Consider the following 19,106-nt stretch of genomic DNA (forward strand, 5'->3'; position numbering starts at 1 on the left):
GTGTTATGCATGCACGAGTAAGAGTAGTACTGTGATGAGTGATCTCTTGAGAATTTCTCATATGTAAATCTGCTAACGTTGCGCCACTTGATCTGGTTAGTTAGGTGGGCTGTAAAAAAGTGACTCCGTAACTTAATGGGTAGTACTGTCTCTGTTGAGAACAGGACCGACGGTAGGGAAATGGTAAAATTGATCTCTAAGGAATATGAGACAACATTAGTAGAAAGTCACCTTCTCCCCAGGATTATGGGTCTAACAACCAGATCCATTAGCAACCTTGTAGGTACACTCTGCACTGTCACATGCGACTTGGCTAACAGCTATATTTTTTTGCTTAGTGATAAACGTTTGATCCTAACACCATTCTATACATCACCTCTAGCAAAAAATCTCATTTAACTCAATCGTAAGCTCTCATGTCTAGCTTCAAAGTCATCAGCCCATTATGACTCTTCTTTCATCTCCTCAAGGTTATGCTGAAATTCAAAAGCCACTAGGATATTGCTAGAGATTAGCAAGCTCATGAGAAAAAAAAATTTGTTCAACTGAATAGAGAGATGATGCTGCATTTAACACTCCAATATAGGCGTGGCCATTAAGAATGTTTAGACAGGCCGCTGTGACTTGACCATCGATAAATACCCGGTTGTCCGAATAAAAACCGACATGAGAACCATCTGGCTCGACACTTTCCACGTACTCGTTCCAAAAAGGGCTGACTTAGTGTCTCCATGAGTATAAGGTACATCCAAAATACTATGCATACGGTGATCTTTTCTCCTCTCCATCCCCTTGATGTTAATTATTAATTTTAAAATTTTTAACATTATTACTATTAATATTATTTCATATTTTGCTAAACCTATCCTTGATTTTTCATATTATTTAATTGAGATAATAGTTATTTGTCAGTTCAATTTTGAACTTTTGTTATATTACGTTTTCATAAAGATTGTTTTTTTATATTAATTTTTAATTTTTAATTATTTGATTCAATGGTTGATGTGTCAATAAAAAATAACGATATTATATTGAAAATACTGGTATAATATCGAAATATATTTATATAACATCAAAAATTAATGATTTGTTAAATACTGTCATTAATCATATCAAAATAATCAAAAATTAAAAATTAATATATTAAAATCAGAGCTTTAACAAGTTGTGAAACAAAAATCCAAAATTGTACCATTTTCCAAGTTTAATTTTTTGTTGATGTTTCCTAAAATGTACAACTGCCCACTGAGTTTGGAGTTGAAAGCATAATCGGTTCACCCATCAAACCTTTGATCGAATCAGCCATGAAATCCAACCTTTCAATCTTGCTGTCTGTAGTCCTCTTCCTGTCCATTACAACGTCGTATGGGTTCCAATCCGATGAGCTCCCCGTAGACGATGAAAAGTTTGGGCTCGAGGGCGGCCGATCTCCTGACCCTGTTGGAAGCACCCGACCCGTTTCTCCGACTCCTTCTGCCCGTATGCGGTCGTTGGATTCCAGTTCGGATCCGGACTCCAAAGTCCAGTTCACCCTCGAGCACGCCTTCGGCGAGTCCGAGTTCTCACCCGCAGGAAGTTTCTCGGGTAGGCTCAAAACGTGGTCGCATGGTGGCGTGGTACTGTTCCGGCACTTCTACTAGACACACTTGTGCATCAGCGTTGGTTTTTTGTTTAGTTACTGGTTTGTTAATGTATGTGGGTCGAACAAAATTTATTTTAGCTAGAATATATAATAATAATAATAAAGGAAAAACGTGGACACATTGATGGGAAAAGCATCTGATTAGTAACTGAGATTTTGGGGATAAATTATTCTCAAAGAACTTATTGGAAGAATGCTGAAATAGTTCTGCTAGTTCGAGGACAAGCACTTGGAATCAGGTGCAGTGTTTTGTGGCGTAAATCTCCTTTTCATCTGACACTGATATTCATATGTTTTAAGATGCAAGAGAATTTATCCCTTTGGCCTGATTTAGATTAATTGTGAGCTGAATATGCCGATGTATAGTGCAAATCATTAGCACCATTTTGCTCCTTGTATAGTTTCTGTGATTTTGTTCAAAAGTTTTGTTGGAAATCGATTACGAATAGCAATGTCAAATATTTCTTATTAACATGTATAAATTGATGATGCCCTGTTCCAAGAGGATAGCAGTTAGCAAATCAATTGTTTGTAGCACATTTTATTGTTTTTTGGGATGAACATTAATTTTAGTTATATGTGACAGACACTCACAAAGCTTCGGTTCTCGAGGAACATCTTCACTGAGACGCATAAAGTGGATTTCAAAGTAAACCCATGTTGCAATTCCGGTCATTATGACTCGAATTTGAGTGTTACCTTTGAATTTTGAACATATTGGATTTGAGATTTTTCTTCTTACTGGGTGTGACACACTTTGCGAAATAATCTTGCAGAGACTTTTGGAAGAAGATGACTTTTATAGGATAAGATTACCATCCAACCTGTTGAACACTCTTGGACGAGACTATGTTTTCTCATCTGTTAAGGCGGTGGGTTTGCAAATGAATTTGTGTTTGGAACTTGAATGATTTTTACACGTGCATTTTTGAGTGTGCGGTGTGCATTTTGGATTGATATTTAATCTGGCAAGTTTCGCTCAAAGTTTTTGGCCAGCATGTTGAGGCTGTTAAATTAAGTGCAACGGCATGCCTTAGTTGTGTCTGCTTTTTTTGTTAGTGGACAGGTTCTAAGATAAAGATTAAGGGTACCTCCAGCTGTATTGGCTCTTGATCTTCATAATTTTTTATGCCCCTCTTTATTTCCTGGCAAGTTCTAGTTGAGTTTGGTCTAGATTAAAAGAAATTTCATTTAGTTTCTGAAAAGTGAAAATTAAGTAGGAGTTTTTATCTTAGTTCTAGTGGTAGTCGTATCTATTCATGATGTTGAGTTCTTAGTCTTTCAAGTTGACAACTCGTCATCCAGTTTCTATGTGGATGAACCTTACGTGGAAATTAAATATTATGAACTTACCTTTAATACTGCAGCAATAAACACTCTTACCTTTCAACTGGTGTTTTAGCATTCTGTGTGCAATAGCATGAAATAATCCACATGTTATAATTATACTGACCTGATTTGTTATTGTGTAATCCTAATTTTGAAATGACTATTTCGTTGCTTCGATCTGTGTTTTGTATCCACGATATTGTTTTATTTACTGTTCTGGTTGGTTTGCAGAGATGTCTTATTCGGGATACTTTGGATGAGCATTTTGTCATACACATGGTAATAATTTCCCTAACCATGCAATTTTCTGTGGTGAAACATGCTGTACTACTGTAATCGAATTGTAGATCGTCATCATGTATAGGCATGGATCTCATTGGTCGAAACTTTTGTGGACATGCATGTTAGTTTGTTGAATTCAGAGTTGACAATACACTTTCCTGAAATATTATCAGGAAAAAATTGAAATTATTACTGTTAGCTCTAGGTCATACGAAAGTTCAAAGTTTTAAAAGAGACAAAAAAGCAAAGACTACAGCAATAATTACGGCTCCATTTTCTTCACTTTCGCTACGATCGCCATTGAACTGCTCCCCGTGTCCTTGCAACTAACTAGTAACTTTGTATTTCCTAATTTTCTACTTCCGATGCACCCTTTCCTCTGTCCACGCAATAGGAATCAGGTTATTAATCATGTAGTACTTGAAAGACTTTGAAAGGAGTTGTTGGAAACTTCGTAATGGATGTTATTTCCGTTACGATTTGTTTGTCATTCCCACAAATTTGGAAATTCTTGCATTTTGGATTATAATACTCTATGTTTAACAATGCTTTCCTTCTCTTTAACAGCTGTTCAATCCTCGTGCAAACAAATAAAGCAATTTTGAAATTTCGTATGATGTATTTGGTCCACTAATTTTGAAGTCTTTGCTTTGTCTTTCGTCTAATAATTGATCAAATTGGAAATTCATGCATTTTGGATTATAATACTCTATGTTTAACAATGCTTTCCTTCTCTTTAACAGCTGTTCAATCCTTGCGCAAACAAATAAAGCAAATTTGAAATTTTCTATGATGTATTTGGTCCACTAATTTTGAAGTCTTTGCTTTGTCTTTCGTCTAATAATTGATCAACCAAACATTCCTAAAGTCTGTTTTCTAGGTAATGAGAATAAATATTACCTGAAACAATTTATGACCAAGTCACCAAACAATTTAGTTAACTGGATTTGTTTGATGTCCTCAAATATAACTTGAACAAGGAATTGAAATGTGAAATCAACCATTTTATGGTCTTTTAATGGTTTCTTGGGTGAAGAATTGGCTATGTGATGATTAAGTGCGCTGTTTTTTTCTTGTCAAGGAGTATCTTTCGATATTTTTGTTTTTGAGATTTTGTATGGATGACAGGAAGGTGTGAATATATTGGCTGTTAATTATGGCTCTCCAGGGTTTTGCCAATATCCCCGCCTGTTAAGATTGGTAAGCCTGTCCTGACAGACCATTAAGAATGTTGGTTACCTTCCATTTATTTCCCATGTATTCTATTTTCTTCACAAGTTTTTACTGGTTACTTGGGACTTGTCTTGTATTATATTACTTATTGTTTCTTTGTACTTGCTAATTTTAAATCAGCCTTCAAAGTGGTCTTTTAAGTCTCATACAGTCTTGAAGAGCAGTGATATGGCCCCTAGGTAATATCTTTTTGGCTTGTCCTTTTAAATTTACATTTAATATTATTTTATTTGAACAAATGATCCCATATGTATTTCAAGTTTACTAGCATGATGCACGTGCGTTACACGTAATATCAATTATATTATAAAAATTAAAAAAAATTGATTTTCTAAAAAACAATTTGAATCATTTTGTTATTTATCTGGGCTTAATTTCTTATCATATTAGACGTACTTTCAAAATTGTTAAATTAAAATTCAAATAGTTGATTTTATGTTATATAATAAATTGTAATGAACATAATATATAGAACAAAATAAACTGAAACAATTTTTTTAAAAAAATTATATATTCAAACACCATATATAAAGCATAATAATCTAAAAATCAACCAAATTATGGATTTTATCAATGTATAAATCATAATCTACAAAATCTAAGCATACTAAAAACAAATAATTATCAATTTAAAATCACAGTGACTAACTCATAAAAACAATATTAAAACAAATGAAATAGTAATATTGATAGTAAAATATAACTTATAATTTTTATTTAACCTCCTAAGAATGTTTTTACTTTTTATTTTTACAAATCTATATCATGGACAATAAATTCTATATCGATATTTCGTAGACTAACATTGATTTCTATTAATTTCTTGTTAAATAAGTTTTAAAATAATAAATAAATCAACATATGTAAAGAATTATATGATAAATATCAATAAACTCATATAATAATTATTAAATATAGATTTTAAACTTTTGGTATGATTTTCACCATTAAATTTTGAAATATAAGAAAAGAAATAAACTTTCATAAAGAAATGTTATTTTTGTATCTATTGAATTAATTAGTTTGATTTCAAAATAATTAAATAAAGATATTAAATTTCATATGTAAAAATTCTGATACTTTGACAAATACTAATCAACGATCATTATAATTTATTTATTATAAGGATTATATTATATATTGTTTTTACAGTAGAAATAACTTAGAGTATTTTTATTGTTCATTAAATCTCTTTTCATGAATTACATATTCAAAGTCTTGATTGATGATTGATTTCACAAGCAATACATGTAATTTTTTAGTTATACAATTTAATAAAATAATTATGCCCATAACATATATATTCGTTATAGATGTTTTTTTCCATATTTTTTGAAATCGTACTATCTTTTAAAATCAAAATTAAACTCTTTACTTTCAATTTTTTGTTAAAAACCCATCAAAATATGTTAGTTATTCTACTATTGCATATATAGTTATAAATTTTTCATATATCTTTTTGTGATACTATAATTTATTACTTAATTAGAAATTGCACTAAAAATATAATTACAAAATTACAATAAAATCATTGGGAAAAAAACGTAGAGATAAAATTAAAAGGATAAAACATTTAAATGTAGTATAAAGATGAGTTATTTGATAAAATTAATATAGAAGTTACATTCTTTTCTTGAAGAGTATATAAAAGGTTAATTTTGTCATTGCACAATTGGAAAACAATGCCCTTTATCCACACTTTTATAGGTATATAGATATAGATTTTTGGAGTTGCGTGGTTGTTTGTGTGAGTTATTATGTGCCAATTAATGGGATTTCACTATTGCAAAAACTAGTGAGAGAATTTTTTGAAAATGCTCCTGCCCATTTCCAGATCTAGGTTTACCGGGTCTTCCTTTTTTCAAATTTATTCCGACAACTTCTAAGCCTTATCGATCTTCTATTTCGTCAAACCCCGGCGCCGGCCAACGGCCGGCGTCACCATCCATTAAGTGTCGTTTTAAAAATCAAAGCTTAACTTTCAACTCGTTTTCCAGTGTTCGTAATGACTGCAAACAACATCAGAAATTTCAGGGATGGATCTCTCGCACCACGGGCTCATAATGGGGACGAGACGATTAGGATTGATTTTAAGACGTTTGCCTTGAGATTGAGCTCGGATGGCAGATCCATATGGTGGTCCGAAAAAACCAGGAATGCTTGCTATATGCTGGACTTTAATCGCGATGAGGCACGGTGGATTAATCTTATTTTCAGAGAATACATTTACTCAAAGCAAGCAGGCTCGTCCTTTCGCCGATTCAGAGGCAGTAATGCGGTTTTCACAATCCAGAGTTTCAAAAACAAACGCAGACGATTCATTGAAATGTCTAAGTTCAATAAAGAAGGGAAAAAGTTTACTACTATTGTACCAAGTGGCGTCAACGCAATCGGTGGATTAAGTTATCCAAGGCAATGGATAAGCTGATATCGGGAGATTATTACAGGCAGTTTTCTCGGCAACTCCCCAATCACGAAAAATCTCATCCCAATCCTTGTATTATCCATCAAAAGAAGGGTTTGGTGGAGAGGCATAGCAAAAGGGAACTTAAGTCAGATTTGGACGAACATAACATGCAGCAAGTCCACAAGAATTGGAATGAAGCTATCATCATTACCAGAGACAGAGCAACCTGTTCGTGGAAGCTAATTGAAGAAGTTCTCCGTAAAGTCACGACCAGAAACATTAAGCTATTCCCATTTCAAGCCAACAAAGCTCTATGGTGGCCCTCGAATGCGGATGAGTATACGTTCTACATCAACTTAAAAAAAGGATACTTCGATTCCAAAGTGTATTTGGAATTCGATAGATGGTCCAAGGACATTAATACGTTGGATTCGGTTGAAAGTTGCTGCAATAGCTGGATTTGGATACGAGGATTACCTTGGGATCTATGGTCGCCAAATACATTTAAAATTATTGGAGATCTTTGTGGGGGATTGTTGGCCATTAGCCCTGAGACACTACACTTCAGAATGATCGGAGCAGCGAAGATTAAGGTGAAGGGTACTGAAGGTGGATTTATTCAAACCAAGATGAGTATTCCATTGGAAGGAAGACCTACAGAGATCAGAATCAGGGTTGAAACTTTTGATTCAAAGGGTTATGAAGTTTATGAAAAGCAGACATACGCTCAAGTTGTTGTGAATGGCAAGAAGATATTGGCGGGTTTGGGAAATAATCAGGGGCGGATTTAGTGTAGGGCGAACGGGGGCCACGGCCCCCCCCAAAAAATTAAATTTTTTTTTAGTATATATTAATTTTTTTTAAACTAAATATATAAACAGATATATATACATGGCCCCCCAAAATGAATGATACGTCCATGTATCTCAGTGGCTAAAGCCAATTATAACATTTGCTCCACCCGATTTCGAAACCTGATCCCTCACTACAAAAAAACGGACCCCATAGCGACGGTTTTGTTAAAACCGTCGTTATAATAGCGACGGTGTTTAGATCGGCGACGGTTAGGTTAAACCCGTCGCAATATAGCGACGGGTTTGCAAAAACCGTCGCCGATCCAGATCGGCGACGGTTCTTGTCAAAACCGTCGCTATATTGCGACGGGCTTCTCATCACTGTCGCTATATAGCGACGGTAACATGCTTTACCGTCGCTATATAGAGACGGTTCTTAATAAAACCGTCGCTATTTTTCTATACTCTTATCAATTTTTTCGGAGTATCGATTTTTTTATTTTGTACTGACATTGTTTCGTATTTATCTCGTAGATTTGCTCGTCGATGTGATCTTCCATCTGATTTTTCGTGGGCTGTATTGCTGTAATTAATTAGTTTGTTCCATCTTTTAATATTTTGCTCTTTGTTTTATTGCTGTAATTAATTAGTTTGTAATTTGTTCCACCTGTTTCCAGATTGATTTCCTCACTATTTCCAGTCACCGGCAAAGCTCCGGCGTCTTCTTCGGCTAGCCGCCGTCCCGGGTCAGCTAACAACTGGATTCAGCTGCGTTTTTGGTAATTATTGCTGGAAATAATTGACAGTACTCATACTTATTTTCAGAAAGCAGGTAATTCTACATCTTCTTGAACTTATGGATTATTGAATTCATGTTTGATTTATGAGATTTTATTGTGTTATGATGTTAGTTGATTTAAACGATCAGATTTTATTTATTGTTTCAGGTGTAGTTTTTTTTTTCATAAATGGGAAAATCTGGTACAATTGATAAATTCTTTAAGAGGAAGATACCAAATCAATTAGATTCACCCAACTCTACAGCTCAGTCCATAGCCTCGGATGATAATCTTCCACCTGAGGTTGAGTCTCAAAAGTTTAGAAAGGTTGAAAATATCGGGGTTGATCTTAACTTGTTAGAGCGTGATCCAGGATTGCGTTGACAAATATGGGAACTCTCCCAATGAGCAAGAGGAAATTCGTCGAGCTTATCTAAATCTGAAAGCATTTCAGCCAATACTTTCAGAATACCCACTAAACAAAAACAGTCTTCATCCTCGCAGGTTTCAATCGTCGTGGTATGAGCTTTTTCCTTGGTTAGAGTATTCTCTAGCAAAAGATAAAGCTTTCTGCTTTCCATGCTTTATCTTTAACAAGCCATCTGGATGTCCGAAGCAAACTGCATTTACAGTTGATGGATTTGATAATTGGAAGAAGGTTCGAAGTGGAAAAACATGTTCTTTCCAATGCCATATTGGAAAAGATAATGTATCATCATCCCATCGTATTGCAGAAAAGGCATGTGATGATTTAATGAACCAACCTCGACATATACAAAGATTTTTCGACAAAGTTAGCTCAGAAACAGATGCAAGAAATCGTCTTCGGTTGAAAGTTGGTATACATGTAGTTCGGTTGCTTGCACTTCAAGGCGTTCCTTTTCGAGGTCATGATGAGAGCTCTAATTCATCTAATCGTGGAAATTTTCTTGAATTTCTTGATATTGTGGCCTTGTATAATGATGAACTTTCATGTGCAATAGAGAAAGCCCCGAAAAATGCCAAGTACACATGCCATGATATTCAAAAGCAAATACTTCACATGTTCTCAATCCGAATGAAAAATATAATTCGTGAAGAAATTGCAGGGAGCAAGTATTGCATAGTCGTCGATGAAGCTCGTGATGAGTCGAAAAGAGAACAATTGTCTATAGTGTTGAGGTTTGTGGACAAAGATGGATGCATGCAAGAACGTTTTTTTGGGCTTGTTCATGTGTCAGATACGACAGCTTTGACATTAAAGAATGCTATATATTCTTCTTTGGCACATTACAATTTGGATGTTCAAAATATTAGAGGTCAAGGTTATGATGGTGCTAGCAATATGAGGGGTGAGTTCAATGGATTGCAAGCTTTGATTTTGAAAGATTGTAAGTCGGTTTATTATGTTCATTGCTTTGCCCATAGACTGTAGTTGGCTCTTGTTGGAGCAGCAAAAAATGTAACTCCCATTCATCAGTTTTTCGATAAATTAACTTTCATAGTTAATATTGTTGGTGCTTCGTGCAAGCGTAATGATGAATTGAAGGAAGCTCACACAGATGACATTGCTCAGTTGATTTCTATTAATGAACTTGAGACAAGGGCGTGGACTTAATCAGTTGTGCACTTTACAACGGGCAGCTGACACGCGTTGGAGTTCTCATTTTAGATCTGTGTCGAGCTTGATCAAGATGTTTAGTGCATCATGTACGGTATTGCTCAAAGTTATGGAAGATGGGCTTCCTTCCCAACGAGCAGATGCAACATCTGTTTATGATGAAATGACTTCATTTGATTTTGTATTCATCTTGCATCTTATGAGAGAAATTATGGAGATCACAGATGTTCTTTGTCAGACATTGCAACGTAAGTCTCAAGACATTTTGAATGCAATGGAGCTAGTGTCATCTACAAAAGAATTACTTCAAGAGCTAAGGGATGACAAATGGGATGATTTGCTTGAAAAAGTGAAGTCTTTTTGCGTGGCTCGTAATATTGATGTTCCTGATTTTAGTGCTCAATATGTTGATAGGCGAGGTAGAGCTCGTCGTCATCAAGGCAATTTCACCATTGAGCATCATTATCGGGTAGACTTATTTTATGCTACGATAGATTCACAAATGCAAGAAATTAATGTGCGTTTTAATGAAGATGCGGTGGAGTTACTTATGCTTAGTTCTGCCTTAAATCCTCAAAATGCATGTGACTCATTGAGATATCTGGATATATGCAAATTGGTTGAAAAGTTTTATCCACAAGATTTTACTAGTGACGAAAAAGAGCGACTAGAGATGCAGTTGAAGCATTATGTGCATAATGTAGCTATAGGGCCATACTACAAAAGTCTTTCAACTCTTTCTGAGTTGTGTCAATGGTTGGTGAAGACTAAAAAAGCTGATATATACGACCTTGTTTTTAGAGTGATCGTGCTTGTGTTGACTCTTCTAGTTTCTACAGCTACTACAGAACGATCATTCTCTGCTATGAATATCGTCAAAACTCGGTTTCGGAGCAAAATGGAGGATGCTTTTCTCTCGGATGCATTGATGATATTTATTGAAAGAGAAATTGCTAAAAATATTTGTATTGATACTATCATTGAAGATTTTGAAAACTTTAAGGAACGTCGAATTCCTTTTAGTTAGAAATACTTTTGTTAAGAAACGTACGGTTGATGTTTTGTTCAATATAACCCGTAGAATTTTTGTCTTTTCCCTTCTAAATTTTTGTTTGTCTTTTGTAAGCGGCCCCCCCAGTGTCGAAATCCTAGATCCGCCCCTTCTAAAAATCTTTGTATATGTCGAGGTTGGTTCATTAAATCATCACATGCCTTTTCTGCAATACGATGGGGGTGATGATACATTATCTTTTCCAATATGACATTGGAAAGAACATGTTTTTCCACTTCGAACCTTCTTCCAATTATCAAATCCATCAACTGTAAATGCAGTTTGCTTCGGACATCCAGATGGCTTGTTAAAGGTAAAGCATGGAAAGCAGAAAGCTTTATCTTTTGCTAGAGAATACTCTAACCAAGGAAAAAGCTCATACCAGGACGATTGAAACCTGCGAGGATGAAGACTGTTTTTGTTTAGTGGGTATTCTGAAAGTATTGGCTGAAATGCTTTCAGATTTAGATAAGCTCGACGAATTTCCTCTTGTTCATTGGGAGAGTTCCCATATTTGTCGACGCAATCCTGGATCACGCTCTAACAAGTTAAGATCAACCCCGATATTTTCAACCTTTCTAAACTTTTGAGACTCAACCTCAGGTGGAAGATTATCATCCGAGGCTATGGACTGAGCTGTAGAGTTGGGTGAATCTAATTGATTTGGTATCTTCCTCTTAAAGAATTTATCAATTGTACCGGATTTTCCCATTTATGAAAAAAAAACTACACCTGAAACAATAAATAAAATCTGATCGTTTAAATCAACTAACATCATAACACAATAAAATCTCATAAATCAAACATGAATTCAATAATCCATAAGTTCAAGAGGATGTAGAATTACCTGCTTTCTGAAAATAAGTATGAGTACTGTCAATTATTTCCAGCAATAATTACCAAAAACGCAGCTGAATCCAGTTGTTAGCTGACCCGGGACGGCGGCTCGCCTAGCGACGGGTTTGCAAAACCGTCGCCGATCAGTTTGTGTAAACACCGTCGCTATTATAACGACGGTTTTAACAAAACCGTCGCTATGGGGTCTTTTTTTTGTAGTGAGGGATCAGGTTTCGAAATCGGGTGGAGCAAATGTTATAATTGGCTTTAGCCACTGAGATACATGGACGTATCATTCATTTTGGGGGGCCATGTATATATATATCTGTTTATATATTTAGTTTAAAAAAAATTAATATATACTAAATTTTTTTTTTAAATTTTTTGGGGGGGCCGCGGTCCCGTTCGCCCTACACTAAATCCGCCCCTGGATGAATTGCTAGAAGAGGAGTTTGACTCCATCGAGTCAGACAGTGTTGGGTATATCAGTTCAGAATATCCTGAACCTTTTGAAGACGCTGCGGCAGATTTGGATGAGTTGTTCTCAACTCCGAAGTCTACGAAGATCAATTCAAACGTTGAACCGGTTGAAGAATATGCTGCAGATTTGGATGCGTTGATCCCAACCCCAACGCTTAAAAAGACCAACACAAACGATGAACGCCGAGAAATTAATAAACCTTTTGTGGGACAGGTATTGATCGGTAATCATTCATCCTTTCTATATCATTTTGTATCGTTAAATGCTATTTTATCGTCACCTTTCAAAGCCTTGGGCGAGTCTAGTGGTCTTGTAGGGAGTGGGTTAGGTAAAGTTGATGAAAAGCCTTGTAATATCAGAGATTTATCAGCATCGAAAGTGGGGGAGGATAAGGACTTGTTCGAAGAACAAGAAGCAGGGGTTGGTTTAGCTGTAAATGTAGGATACAAAGAAAAGCCGCTGAAATGTCGCTTAAAAAGGGAAATGTACAGACTTCAATGCGGAATCAGTTATGATAAGGTTCCACTTCGAGGGGTCCAAAATTTTTTAGATGAAGATTTGCGCTTGGAATATTAGAGGTGGGGGGCAGTGAGGAGAAGATAACTAGTTCGATCAATAATTCAAAAGGAAAGGCCGAAAATTGTGGTTCTTTTGGAGACAAAACGTGTAAAGATAGATACCAATTTTGTGGCAAGTGTTTGGAAATCACGATTTGTTGATTGGGTTTGTTTGCCTTCGGCTGGTAGGTCTGGGGGAATTCTTATCATGTGGGATCCCAGAATAGTGAAAGTCCTTAACAATCTGATTGGGGAATTCTCGGTATCCATTGAGATTTCCAAGTCTGATGAGATAAGTTGGTGGCTTTCAGCCATCTATGGGCCTGTGAAGCCGAAGTTGAGAGAATTGTTTTGGGATGAATTAGCGGGGTTGAAAGTAATTTGTGGTGATCTTTGGTGCCTCGGAGGTGATTTCAACGTGGTGCGGAATTTGGGAGAAAAACTAAACAGCAATTCATTAACTACAAGTATGTCCTGCTTTGATGCTTTGATAGAGGAGTTGGAGCTTTTTGATCCACCGCTATTAAATGCCAAATTCACGTGGTCCAACTTCAGAGCAGCCCCAATTTGTAGTCGGTTGGACAGATTTTTATTTTCTGCAGGATGGAGGCATTTATTTCCGAACTTCAGACAAACGGTGCTTCCAAGACTCACCTCGGATCATTGCCCAGTCTTGCTAAACACATCTAAGCTGCGATGGGGACCGGCCCCATTCAGATTTGAAAACGCATGGCTGGCTCACCGCAAATTCAAAGAACTTGTAAGGTCATGGTGGAACAAAGAGGGGGTTCAGGGGTGGGAAGGATATAAATTCATGCAGAAGCTGAAAATGATGAAAAAAGATGTTTCAGATTGGAATAAGGAAGTGTTCGGAGACGTCCGTGTGAGAATCCAAGAGCTGAGCAACAAAATTAAGCAACTGGATGGTCTCGAGGCAGCTGGACTTTGGTCAGAGGAGTTGAACGATGAGAGGAGGGTGGTACAATGTGAGCTGGAAAAAACATCCTTTGCAAATTTTCTGATTCAAAGCCAAAAAGCGAAACTTAAGTGGTTACAACAAGGGGACCAAAACACAAAGTTCTTTCACGCAGTATTGAATAATAGAAGGAACAAAGCATTGATTGAGGGAGTGGAAGTGGAAGACGGCAGAGTTATTACTGAGGAAAAGCAGATTGAGCTTGAAATTGTAAAGTTTTATCAGAAATTGTTCACGAAGACAAAAGGGGAAGGGGGGAGATCCGATGATTCGGGGATGGGCATTGATGGGCTGCATTGGGCACCGATTATGAGTGTTGAAGCAGAGGAGTTGGAAAAACATTTTGAGGAGGAAGAAATCAAAAAGGCAGTGTTTGATTGTGATGGCACAAAAGCGCCAGGGCCAGATGGATTCACCTTGGAATTTTTTCAAAAAAATTGGGATACATTGCGAATGGATGTGTTAAAGGTGTTTGCAGAATTCTTTGAAACTGGGGTGGTCAATGGAATCACAAATGAAACTTACCTTTGTCTCATTCCCAAGAAACATGATGCGCGAAAGATTAAGGATTTCCGACCAATCTGCTTGGTTACAAGTTTGTACAAAATTTTGGCAAAGGTTTTGGTTAACAGATTGAAAAAGGTTTTGGATAACACCATTGCGGAAAACCAATGTGCATTTATCAAGGGAAGACAGATACTGGATTGTTGTCTCATTGCGAACGAGATGGTGGAAGAATATCGTAAAAAGAAAAAGAAGGGATGGGTGCTAAAAGTTGATCTAGAAAAAGCATATGATAATGTCGACTGGAAATTTTTAGATTTTGCTCTACTCCATAACGGATTCGGTGAGAGATGGAGGAGGTGGATTAGGGGATGTGTTTCTAACGTCTCTTTCTCGATATTTGTGAACGGGCGAACGTGTGGGAAAATTAGAGGGGAAAGAGGGCTAAGACAAGGTGATCCATTATCACCTTTTCTATTCAATATTGTTGCCGATGTGCTGGGAAGAATGGTGGATAAGGCTAGGGAATCTAAAGAGGTTAAGGGGTTCGAAATTGGAAAGGAAAAGCTGGAAATCTCACACTTACAGTTCGCAGACGATGCTCTGTTCTTCGCAGATTCAAAGAATGATGTGATGGCGATAGTAAACACACCCAAACGTTTTTCAATCATTTCAGGGCTGAAAGTAAATATGGGCAAGAGTGTCATGCTTGGTCTGAACTTTCCAGATGAGGAAGTGGAAGAAATGGCAGTCACATTTGGGGGGCTAAAGGGGTCATGGCCCATCAAGTATTTAGGTCTACCGTTGGGAGGAAATCCCACCAAGATGGAGTTTTGGAACCCGTGATTTCAAAAATGGCTAAGAAATTAGTAAGCTGGAAAAAAGCCTTTCTATCTAGAGGTGGACGCCTTATTTTGATCCACTCAGTCCTTTGCGCTATGCCATCCTATTTTATGTCCCTTTTCAGAGTTCCAAGAAATGTGGCGGCAAAAATGGAAAGGTTAATGAGGAATTTCTCGTGGGATGGTGATGAAGGAGATAAACATTGTCATGTGATAGGTTGGAAGCAGGTGTGTAAACCAAAAGAAAAGGGAGGTTTGGGATTGGGGAATATCGGCCTCAGAAATAAGGCTCTACTTGGAAAGTGGTTGTGGAGATGTTCGATAGAGAGGGACACGTTGTGGAAAAAGGTTATCAAAAGCAAATACGGGTTACAGGATAACGGGTGGGATTTGGGATTGGCGGAGAAAACAACGTTCAAAAGTCCTTGGAAATTTATTTCTCGGTCTTACCAGGCTTTTCATCAACTTATTAGGGTGGTGCCAAATCAGGGTAATCTCATTAGATTTTGGGAGGATGTCTGGGAGGGTGGGGAGTCGTTTAATGTCAGATTTCCTTCATTGTTTCGTATTTGTATCTCAATCAACAAACCTATCAGTCATTTCATTCATGTCGCAAACACTGGTGCTTTTTCTGTTTATACTTGGGATGTGAGGTTTAGGAGAGATTTATCTGATGAGGAGATAGGAGAGTTCACAATTATGTTAGGTGTCTTAGATGGAGTTAGATTGCGTTTGGGTTTGGAGGATCATAGAGTTTGGTTGGGGGATTTGTCTGGGGTGTTTTCTGTCAAATCTTTTTACAATTCTTTTTTCCCCGATTCTGAATTTCCACTCTTCAATTGCTTCAAAAAAATCTGGAGAATTAATGTCCCACATAAGATTAAGATTTTCTCGTGGATCGTCGCTTTAGGGAAGTTGCCTACTTGTGACATGGTGCAAAAGAGATGGAGGAGTTGCGTTCTAAGGCCTCAATGGTGCTGCTTATGTCGGCAAGATGAAGAAAACCAGGACCACATCCTACTGCATTGCTCATTCGCGCGCTGCATTTGGATAAAAGTTCAAAGAGAAATGAGAGTACAATGGGCACTTCCAAACCAGGCTAAAGAGTTGTTATATGTTGATTCGGATTGCCCATTACCATCAACATTGAAGGAATTCTGGCATATGATTATTTACTGCGTTTTTTGGTCCTTATGGTTGGAAAGGAATAGAAGAATTTTTGAAGATGAAAATGATTCAGCTGAACAAGTATGGGAAAAAGTAAAATTCAGGATTGCAACATGGACGACGAGATTACAAGAATTTAGTCATTTATGCATAAATGATGTAGTTAGAGATTTGAAGTTTGTATTGCCAGGTCAATAGTTTCATCGGTGGTTCAAATTAGGTTATGTTAGCAAAGGAGTTACTTCACCGCGGATTACTTATCCGCGTTTTATTGTAACTCAAAATTATTATTATATCAAAATAGTCTTTAATCAAAAAAAAAAAAGTTATTATGTGCCAAGTGCCCAAAATGTTTTTGCCACTGAGCTGATTTATTCAAAGTACCAAATATTCGTATAATTGTTCCAAGTTGAAAGTAGAGAATTTTAGGATAAGTGCACATGATATAGTTCTAAAATAAGCCTAAACACATTATAGTAATCTTTTTCAACCTAGAATGCATATTTCTAGCTCATGGTCATCATAGGAATTGTTGTAATTGGAATCAATATTTTGAAGCAGGACTCCAATATTTACAGAAGCAGGAGCTGTTGGTGAAGATGGACAAGGTGAAGAAATGAAGCCAGAGAGGTCCTTCTGGGCTAAATACGTGAGTTCAAACTGACGCACTCCTTTTTGTTTTGCTATTTAATTTTCCCCTCATCTTCAAGTTAGTGCTTAACGTGGATACAAATACACGCTAAATGCTAATTTCATTATTTTCTCAGTGGATTTACTTGATCCCTCTTGGGCTCGTTGCCATGAATGCCATGACTCAAGCAATGAACATGCCTGAGGAACAAGCTAATGGACAACCAGCCTCACAGCAGGCGATTGCTGGACGCGGTCAGGCCGCTGCAGTGCGTAGAAGATGACCTATTCTTACAAATTTGGTATGTATTTAACTCATTTTTCTTTAAACGTCTTGACCTTTCATCTGTCGGTATCCTTGCTTTATCACTGCACAGTTCATTGATCCGAAGCTTTTCTAAAAACTATAAGAAACTCATCCTTAAAAACTATAAGAAACTCATCCTTAGTTCAATGACTGGTGATTGTGTTTCTATTGCAGCAGGTTGTTTCAGGCATCTAACCTCTTGGTTACGACTTTCTTGACTGGCACAAGAGAGCTGTTTTATAAAGAACTAGCGGACTATTTCTGCAAGAAGGTTTACCATGTTTCTTTTAGTGAACTGGCCTTTTTTTGGCAGTCTCAACCGTATCTTAAATTGTATCAATAGCTTTCTTTACAAGAAATCTAGCAAGAGCGAGTGAAATGATACTCTACCCTGGAGCTGGAATACTTCTTCCCTATTTGATGATTTAACATCTTATCTCCAATTCAATAACTATTTGATGTGCAATAACAAGGTGATTAGTTTTATGATACATTTTTTGCTCAATATATAGTCCTATAATCTGAAGCCAAGCAAATAAAATATTTCTGATAATTATTTCCATTTGCAACTACCCACCAAGAAATATGGCGAGTTGATTAATTTATTGAATGGATTATATGTGTCTTTAAACAAAACACACTCATGTCAACTAATCCTGCGTCGAAGGTGATCGGAGTGGTGGCTATCAAGCCGTTTTTCTCGGAGGAGAGGAGCGCACCAAAGCAGAGACAGAGCTACAGGAGGTCGAAATACTCGTGTCGGTTAAACGAACCGATTGGATGTGGAAAGCGTTTCTACCGGAGGGGGAAGGCATGAACCGAGACCACCAAGTGATCAACGTGAACGGCCCAAACGCAGAGGACATATCCAAGTTGGGTGGTGGCTGCGGGATACGATTCCAAGAAAGATTGGCTGAAAAGGTATTACGAGCGGCTCAAGATATCCGTGAAAGAAGCATATTTCCTCGAGTACCCGACGATGATTCATGCCTTTCACACTTTTCCTTAGCTTCCCGAATCTAAGCAGCTTGTATTCGAAGCCCGCCCGCCAGTTCATTCAAAAGCAATGCTCCAAGCTTAATGTAGAGTAGAGCCGCCAATAATCCAAATTTCGGTTATGATGTAGTGGGAATTTATCGGGTTGTATCTTTGGATTTTCTAAATATATTACTTTATTTCATTTGAAAACTTATTTTTAAAATAATATAAAAAGTAATAAACTTGTTTTTTTTTTTAATTCGATTTAATTCCGGAAACTAGAGTCCCTCGATTGTAGTAAGGTATTTTTCTTGACTTGCCAAATTTTGGTATATATTATGATTTTTGGTTTTTAAAAATATATTTCTATGGTATACAATTTTATATAGTATCTCTCGCGGTATTCTTTGTTTTCTAAAACACTCCTTTATATTACCTCACAAAAAAAAAAAACTCTTTGATACGATAATTGTGTCAAATATTAGTGTGAAATTCTCTTTAAGCTAATTCCTCTGTATAATGGATTTGAGCATTTTAGTCTCTCTGTTAATATGCAAATTGCGACGATATCCCTGCGAAAATTCTCGTTGAGTTAATACTCCATGTGTAATGGATTTGAACATTTCAGTCCCTATGTTATATTTTTTTGAGCATGCAGACACACGTCTCTATAGAAAATTACATCAAACACGCATCAATGTTTTCTTCGT

General features: G+C 36.7%; 1 protein-coding gene across 2 annotated transcripts; it reads left to right on the forward strand.

Moving 5' to 3' along the window:
* The first annotated feature begins 1,191 nt into the window (after positions 1 to 1,191).
* Positions 1,192 to 17,891, forward strand: LOC140807173 (uncharacterized). 2 transcript variants are annotated; one of them, XM_073163907.1, is made up of 9 exons: positions 1,192 to 1,616; positions 2,229 to 2,291; positions 2,419 to 2,514; positions 3,203 to 3,250; positions 4,382 to 4,453; positions 4,607 to 4,665; positions 17,043 to 17,130; positions 17,249 to 17,413; positions 17,596 to 17,891. In XM_073163907.1, the coding sequence occupies exons 1-8, from the start codon at positions 1,305 to 1,307 to the stop codon at positions 17,393 to 17,395; spliced, it is 885 nt and encodes a 294-aa protein (XP_073020008.1). In that variant the 5' UTR covers positions 1,192 to 1,304; the 3' UTR covers positions 17,396 to 17,413; positions 17,596 to 17,891. The 2 variants fall into 2 exon arrangements, with proteins under 2 accessions (XP_073020008.1, XP_073020006.1); XM_073163905.1 differs by having other exon boundaries at positions 1,193 to 1,616; positions 17,593 to 17,891.
* The last annotated feature ends 1,215 nt before the right edge of the window (positions 17,892 to 19,106 follow it).

This window comes from Primulina eburnea, chromosome 12, assembly GCF_022965805.1.
Source record: "Primulina eburnea isolate SZY01 chromosome 12, ASM2296580v1, whole genome shotgun sequence".
Classification (NCBI taxonomy): domain Eukaryota; kingdom Viridiplantae; phylum Streptophyta; class Magnoliopsida; order Lamiales; family Gesneriaceae; genus Primulina; species Primulina eburnea.

Excerpts from the sequence above, each read along its gene's own strand:
- LOC140807173 (XM_073163907.1), top strand. The coding sequence starts at position 1,305 with ATGAAATCCAACCTTTCAATCTTGCTGTCTGTAGTCCTCTTCCTGTCC. Across the intron at positions 2,292-2,418 it reads CGCATAAAGTGGATTTCAAA|AGACTTTTGGAAGAAGATGA; the intron begins GTAAACCCATGT and ends ATAATCTTGCAG. Across the intron at positions 17,131-17,248 it reads GGTCCTTCTGGGCTAAATAC|TGGATTTACTTGATCCCTCT; the intron begins GTGAGTTCAAAC and ends TTATTTTCTCAG.